Consider the following 8,154-nt stretch of genomic DNA (forward strand, 5'->3'; position numbering starts at 1 on the left):
CATAGCTTAGAGTCATATTTGAGTAGAGAAGAAAAAGAAAAAGAAAGCAAATGTGAGGTAGAGAAATTAATTTGAAACACAGAACAAGTTGTTGGAAAATGGTATTTATGTTGTAATAAATCTGTTTTTACACATACATATTTTTAAACTGTTTTTTTTAGGACTGTTGCTTGATAGTGTATCATCCTTATAGACCTTTGCTCCAGTATGTGCAGGACATGGGCCAAGAAGACGTGTTGCTTCCCCTTGCATGGTAACTAGAACAGAGGTTACTCATATGTTACTAGACAGGAGGATTGACGACTAACTAAATACATGGCTTACTATATTAAAATGTACCAAGACATTTGATATTTAGCAAGATATCTGCTTGTTAAATTTGAAATACTATAGTGATATAAGTTATAAAAGTCATACTTACCTTGAATTACCTATTTGATAAGGATATCTGTTAATGTTTTATATGAAAAACAGACTTAATACTTTTTGATTCAATACAAACCCATTTTAAATCTGGTTCTCTTTGGAATAAAGATAAATAAAGTTCATGAAGTAGTTGTGCTTCTAATAATGATAAGATTTGCGTTCTACAGGAGGATAGTGAATGACACCTACAGGACGGATCTTTGTCTTCTGTATCCTCCTTTCATGATAGCTTTAGGTATGTAAATTTGGTGTGCCTTTATTGGTTAACTGGTTTTGCCTATTTAGGTCATTCTAGAATAAATCTCACCTGATTTTATGTTTTTGTAGTAGTAAACTAATCTTGAATGTGAGCTTTCAATAATAGACACTACAATTATCCCAGATTAGCATTATTTTCCCCTTTCCACTTTTGTTAGTAAGGTCCCCCCACCCCTAATTCATTTAAAATAATTTTAACTAGTATCTAAGCAAAGTTTTTATTAGTTTGGGGGGGGGAAATTCAGGAGTAAATCTGCTAATACTAGTTGTCTTATAAATAACTGGTTCTCTTTTCCATTTCTGGATCCAGTTAAATGCTCAAGACCTTAAGGAAAGAAGCATCCTTGCTTCTGTTGCTAAGGAGAACTTAACTGGCATCCCTCAGTGTGTAGGAAGCGTACAGTGATGGGCTAGCCTTGTCTTGGGAGTTAAGTAGACCAGATTTAAACATTGCTTCCTTTACAGTTGTAAAAACAATTATCTATTTTTCTGAGTTTGTAACAATTGTGAGAGGGACAATAACTTTATAAATAGTTGTTTCAATAGGTAAGTGATATATCCTGTGGAACAACAGGTGTCTATGATGTCCAGAGACTTAATAGGTTCTGCACCTTTTTCTCTCCTCCTGTTGATTTTTATGACCTTTCTAAAAACCCTTCTCTTTCTTCTTCGTTGTCATTTTCCTGCTCCTCTTCCTCTTCCCTCTCCTCCTCTTCTTTTTCTTCCTCTTCTCCTTCGTTCTCTCTTTTTTTAATAATGTATTTTTAAATTTTTCTTTTAGATTATTTTGTTTTATATGTCTGCATATTTTTACCTGCATGTACATATATGTGACACACACATGCCGGGAGCCCATGGAGGCCAGAAGAGGGTACTAGATCCCCTGGAATTAGAGGTAGTTGTAAGCCACCATGTGGGTGCTAGGAATTGAACCCAGGTCTTCTGCGAGAGCAATAAGTACTCCAAATAGCTGAGCCATCTCTCTACCCCTTCTCAGTTACATCATAAACATTGCTGGTTTTCAACCTTATTCTAGAGGTATACTCGATATAAGTTAAACTTAACACTTCTGCAGCATTGGTACCTTTTTTAAAAATGATTTGTTTATTTGTATTTCAAATCTTTGGGTTTTTTTGCCTGCCTGCATGTATGTATGAATGAGGGAGATGGATCTCCTGGAAGTGGAATTACAGGTAGTTGTGATCTGCCATGTGTGTGCTGGGAATTGAATCCAGGTCCTCTGGAAGAACAGCTAATGCTCTTAACCTCTGAGCTATCTCTCTAGCCCCTCACTGGTGACTCTGGTAAATTGCTGGACTTGGTGGGACTCTAAAGTAAAATCTATGTTCAGTGAGAAAAGATGCTGGGTTTTTATAGATATGAGGAAATAGCAGGGTGTATGGCATGGTTTTGTGTGTGGTCTGTGCTCCTCTCAGGTAGTCTTACTGAGATCAGTTGCTTTTATATATAGTCTTTTATGTGTTGAAACATTAGTGTGTATGTGTGTGTGTGTGTGTGTGTGTGTGTGTGTGTGTGTGTGTGTGTGTGTCGTATGAATATTAGCAAGTTCATATGAAGGCAGGGTACACATGATAGAGGCTAGAGGTCAACCCTTGTCATTTTGCAGGAGCCATCTACCTTTCTGAAAGAGAAAGGTCTACATACTGAGACCTCATTTATTAGACAAGGCTGACTGACCAGCGAATCCCAGAGATTACCAGTGTGTACTATCATGCCCAAGATTTTTCTCTTACATGTATGAATATTTTGCTTGTGTGTATGTCTGTGCACTATGTGCATGTATTGCTGTAGAAGCCAGAAGAGTGCATTGGATAACCATTACTGCAGTACCAGTTGGTTCAGTCATCATATGGGTGCTGAGAATTGAACCTGAATACTAGAAGACAACCATTACTCTTAGCCTATTAAACCATCTCTCGCTCTTCTCTTGTTCCTTGCTCCCTTGCTCTTGCCTTCTTCCCCTCTTCCCCTTTGTCCCTTCTCTCCCCATTCCCCTCCCCCTTCCCTCCATGTGCTCATGGCTGGCCTTTACTCTTCTCTTCTACTCTTCTCTCATTAAACCTTTCCACGTGGGGGAAAAAAAAATCTCTCCAGCCCTCTTCCCAGCTTTGTTTTGGTTTTTTAATGTGGGTGGGAATTGAACCCAGACCACACCGGACAGTCTTAAAAACTTGTCTAACTAAATGTAACTATAGTACATAAACACCTAAGTGAAAATTAACTTTTAAAATTTAGATTATATCCCCTAAGGATGGGTTCTGTTAACTGGGAGCTAAAGATAAAGATCCAGGGAGGGAGAACCTGGGATGGACATTCTGGGGGATCTGCCTGAATGAGGTCTTCCTCTACGGTTAGCAAAAAGTCATTAAGTCATTAAGAATATCCACTCCCAGCTTTCTAGATGGAATGCAAGAATTTTATTTCCTCCTTTGAGGAGACATCCTGTATGATTAACATTCCTGGTTGCCCTGGTGATCTGCGAATGCAAGGACTTTTGTGCCCTCAACAAACATTTTAAGATTTAGCAGTGCATTGGTTAGGTAGGACTTTGTTTTCTGTCACTGACTTCTGACTGTGATTTGACTACTTTGCACCCATATGCATAGGTGATTTTTCCTGTCCTAATTTCTTGGTTGGAGTTGTTTCTCTTGTCACAAATTTGCCATCAAGGCACCCTCACTATGACCAATACACAGTGAAGACAGGGTGTCAAGACCATTCTGTAGCTAGAGGGGTTTTGTTTATAATATAGTCTGTGTCTGTGTTTGTATGTCTGTGAATATTGTTGCTACACTTTTTAAAAATAGTATTGGAAAATAAGACAATCTTTATGAAAATCTTTAGTTCTAAGACTATGTTTAAACAGTTGTCTCTAATTTTCTTTCTAGCTTGCCTACATGTAGCCTGTGTTGTACAACAGAAAGACGCTAGACAATGGTTTGCAGAACTTTCTGTGGATATGGAGAAGGTACTCTTTTCTTTTTTGGAAGACATGGTCTCCCTGTATAGCCCTCTCTTGCCTGAAGCTTGCCGTGTAGAACATGATGGTCTCCAATGCATAGAAATCCACCTGCCTCTTCCTCCCAAGTGCTGGGATTGCAGCCTGTGCCCCTCACCCTACATGATGTGTGTTCTTTACGTACTATTATGTTGCTAGTTTTTGCTACTGAGAACTTTTCAAATATTTTCTTCTAGATTTTGGAAATAATCAGGGTTATTTTAAAACTGTATGAGCAGTGGAAGAATTTTGATGAGAGAAAAGAGATGGCGACTATTCTTAGTAAGATGCCGAAACCAAAACCACCTCCGAACAGGTACATTTCACACTTAGCTGCTGATTTAATTTTACTGTATAATGATTATCAGATTTTCTTTAGATTGTGGTATATTTTACCTTTTTCTAAATCTTATACTAAAGTTGCTTTATTTCTGTTTAATTTCTGTCTTGATAAATTGCTAATGTCTCAGTTTTAAGATAAGTTCTTCTGTCTAGTAACTTTCTAATGCAATGGAGGTCTATTACAGGTATCCCTCAACATATAGCCATGTTCTGTACCTAAGCTGAACTGAATGAGACAAACATTTGAAATTCAGAGATAAAAACTTGAAATAGTTTCCATTTGCCTCCCTGTCAATTCCTCTCCCTGAAGGAATAATTGTTCTCCTATTTCATACATTTCAGTAAGCATTTTGAAAATTTTTGGTGACCTGATGTGCTAAAGATTATAAATGTTGGCTTCTGAGTGATCCTCTGACCCCATAGCACACAGTTCACAACTTCACCAGAGAGGAACCTCCTGCGCGAAGGTGTTTTTGTTGTTGTAAATGAATCTGCACTCAGTTGAGTGGCTCTCTGCCCTCTCTGTGTATCAGATCATTCAAAGCAAGAACGCTGAGAAGGGGAGTAAATGCTTTATGCTTAGTTGTTACTTAGAGAGGTTATATAGCAATAAGATACATTTTTAGACTGCTGCTGGTTACAGTGACGTTACAGTTGAGAAGAAAATGATGATTAACTGTTACTAGGAGCTGCTTAAGGCAGTCATTGAAACAGCTACCTTTGGATGCATTTTTTACAGAAGCTCCCTGAGTGATTCTCCACTAATGGCAGGGCCTGAAGCTGCAAGATGATGGTGGACAAGATAATGCAATCTCCTATTGTCACAGTTACTGGTATTTTCAGCTTTAGTTATTTTTATTTTAATATTCGGCATTTTTCCAAGAAATCACCATATTTTTGATGTATAAAGATTTGTTATCATTTCCATATGATTTTATGCCATTGGACAACAGTTTTTTTTCTTTTTTCTTTCTTTTTTTTTTTTGAAAGACATTTTGGATTTTCCTAAAGAGTAGAAATAGAATTTTATATGTCAGATTTAATTTTGTAGGAAATTCGTTCAGAAGAAGTTGTAATCTCTATGTTGAGTGATACCTGTAATAATGTGAAACCCTAAACTCTAACTTAAATCTTTGAATGTATATGGACACTAACTTCTGGACTGCTTGTTATGTATGAGGGCCTCAAGTTACAGAAGAATAAAAACATAAAACCAACTCTTAGTTTTCTGTATTTTAATTTTTCTGCATTTGTGTTTTATAATCAGAATGTCTGTCTTATAGAATTGCTCCACAGAATAATGAACTTCAGAAATTAATAGTACTATCAGTATTGAAAATGAATCTTTTAATTGGCATAAAATTTCTTTCTTCCCCATTTGAACAGTGAAGGAGAGCAGGGTCCAAATGGAAGTCAGAACTCTAGCTACAGCCAATCTTAAAACACCCTGAAGAATCCCGTAGTGGACCACTTGGAAGGAAAGCATTGGAGAGTTTGAGTAATGTCTTCATTGGAAAGCAGATGCAAATGAATAGCTTGTTTCTGTCGAGCATATTGGGAATTGACTTAATTTCCACAAAATAAGTTTCATTTCCTAACTTGATTCTAGTGTATAATTTATTAAATCTTAATTACAAAATTTAGTGAGACTCTTAAGGAACCTATAGCCATATACAAACATTTCAGGGTTAACTTCTCTTTTACATACTCATGCACATAGACACATACTAGTACTGGTTTTTTATTAGGAAATTGAAGGGTTTATTATCTTTTTTGTATTAAGTCAGGAAGCATGAAATGTCATTTGTTCACATTTTTCTTTGGGCATTGAGGGACCAAAAAGGACATAAAAAGTCAATAAAACTCCCCCCGACCCAATTAAATTTTAAAACTAGATTTAAGAAGTTAAATCTTAGAAAATCCTAGGTTTTAGAAATGATAATTACAATTTGAAGGAGATTAATCAAGAGCTTACTGATTTTAAAATATATTGTATTCAATACTTTTTGTATCATCACAGAAGATACTGGCCCAGCCTATCAAAAAAGTGCAATATATATATATATATATATAGCATACCTTGACAATGTAAAGGTTGTATTGACTTACTAGCTGTATTGAAATGCTGGGAAACCTGAAAGAAAAGGCTATTTACAACTAATTTATAGTTATTAAGCATTTTAAAAGTTTAATTTGATTAAATGCTTAAGTTAAAATTTGGTGAAATTTTAATGTTTAATTTGTCCTGAAATTTTTTATGAGACATATATACCCGATTTAATTTTAGTGTTTTAGTGTAAGCTAACAGATGTACAGAAGGCATTCTGAGTTGGGAAGGAACCTGGTCAGGTTTTAGGCCAGTAAGATTCTTAATTCTCATGGGTATAGACTTCAGGATAAATGTTACATTTGTGAGACTTCATAAATTAACTCATTTTCTTCAGACTCAAAGGAAGAAGTATAAATAAAACTTGGAGTAATGAGATATTATTGTGTAGTTTTGCACTTTTTAAAAAATCATGAAAAAATTACTCAGTGTTGACTTCCTGGTTAAAATTGGAAGAATAAAAGTTAAGTTTTTCAGCTATATTCACTAATGTCTTGAATTCCTGTTGCTAAGTTTGACTTAGGGTTTCTGAGACTCTTTGTGCATGTTAAATTAGAACCCTAAACTTTGTAAAGGGGTGATTTTGCCTGGTTTATGAATAGAGGAATATGAGGAAAGTTCTGCTTCTGTGTGGAGAGTATCAGATGCAGATGCACTGGAAAGGGAACAAATATGGGCTCTGCTAAGGTCGTACAGGGATAAGAAACCAACCAACAGGCTCTCCCAGGCCTGAAGGGTTAATCCAAGCTTAGCTTGGATGTTAGTGATTGCTTCTCACAGCCATTAACTGCAGTTTTATATTTAGGCTTTTTTAAATCCAGTTTCTTTTTTCAGATTTATCTTTGTGCTTCATAGTTTTTTTGCAAATGCTATTGTGGAAAATTAAGATTTTGCAAGAGCAGACAAAGCAGTGAAGTAAACCTCCATGTGTGTATGATGTAGCCTCAGCTATTACTGATTCGTAGCCAGTTTCACCTTATTTAAACTTCCACACCAGTCTCCAGTTTGTATATTATTTTGAAGAAAATTCTAGATATATCATTTTATCCATAAATATTTCATACTCATAATAGGTAAAATAATTATTTAATATTATATTAAAATTCTCAATTCCCTGAGCGTTGCAGAGCATTCTTTGAATTCATTTATAAATCCTTTTAGTTTTAGATTCATGGATTCTTCCTCCATTCTATAACATGCCCTGCTTTCATTTGTTCATATATTAAGCTCCCGTAGCCTATGTGTTACTGTGAGCATTTTTAGCATGCCATTTAGTGAGGGTTTTTCTCCTTTGTATTTCCGTAAACTGATAATTGCCTTTGAAGGCTGACCACATTGAGATTCTTTTTGGTTTGGCTAGACTACTGTAGGGTGGTGTCTCTTGCATTAGTCAACACATAGTGGCTGTTGCTGAATTGTCCTCACTTATGACAAGTACTGTTTCAGATTCAGTCATAGGCACACTGTCCAGTCTCAGCCACCAGCCACTTACAGATGAACAGTTACTATGTGGCTTGTCTGAATGCAGATATGCGTAAATGTGCAAACATGTTGGAATTCAGGTACTTACTAATACAACACAAAATAATGTTAAAAATCTCAATTTGTTTATAACCATTATGTGTTTTAAATGATAATATTTTGGATACATAGAATTAAATAAAACATTGTTAAAATATTTCTTGTTTCTTTTTAATTTTTTAAATATAGGAACATTTAAAATCACAGAGTGGCTTGCATTGGACAGTGCTGCTGCCAGATAATAATGAAAATATTAGATTTCTGTCTCACTCATCTACCTGCATTTGCATTTCCTGCTTTTCCTTTTTTAACTGTCATTTGTCTGCTATTTACTTCAACATTTCCAGTTAGCACACTCTTAATATTACTATTAATTAATTAATTAATTACTGTATGCCAGATGTGTGCCGTGTGCTGTCGGAATTTGAGCTAGGCTTACTGAAGAGATGAGAACTCATCTCTCAGATGATGTAAGTGACAG

General features: G+C 35.7%; 1 protein-coding gene across 5 annotated transcripts in view; it reads left to right on the top strand.

The window, feature by feature from the left end:
• Ccnc (cyclin C) overlaps positions 1-7,830 on the top strand; it is an 18,143-nt gene extending 10,313 nt beyond the window's left edge. For 2 of the 5 annotated variants that reach the window (XM_063287061.1, XM_063287062.1), the window contains 4 exons: positions 162-253; positions 594-661; positions 3,594-3,673; positions 3,901-5,262. In XM_063287061.1, coding sequence (XP_063143131.1) covers positions 162-253; positions 594-661; positions 3,594-3,673; positions 3,901-4,179 — 519 coding nt within the window. In that variant the 3' untranslated portion in view covers positions 4,180-5,262. Of the gene's footprint in view, positions 1-161; positions 254-593; positions 662-3,593; positions 3,674-3,900 lie in introns of all 5 variants that reach the window. The other 3 variants (XM_039109128.2, XM_006237937.5, NM_001100472.1) reach the window with 3 other exon arrangements.
• The last annotated feature ends 324 nt before the right edge of the window (positions 7,831-8,154 follow it).

The sequence above is a fragment of the Rattus norvegicus genome, chromosome 5 (genome assembly GCF_036323735.1).
Source record: "Rattus norvegicus strain BN/NHsdMcwi chromosome 5, GRCr8, whole genome shotgun sequence".
Classification (NCBI taxonomy): domain Eukaryota; kingdom Metazoa; phylum Chordata; class Mammalia; order Rodentia; family Muridae; genus Rattus; species Rattus norvegicus.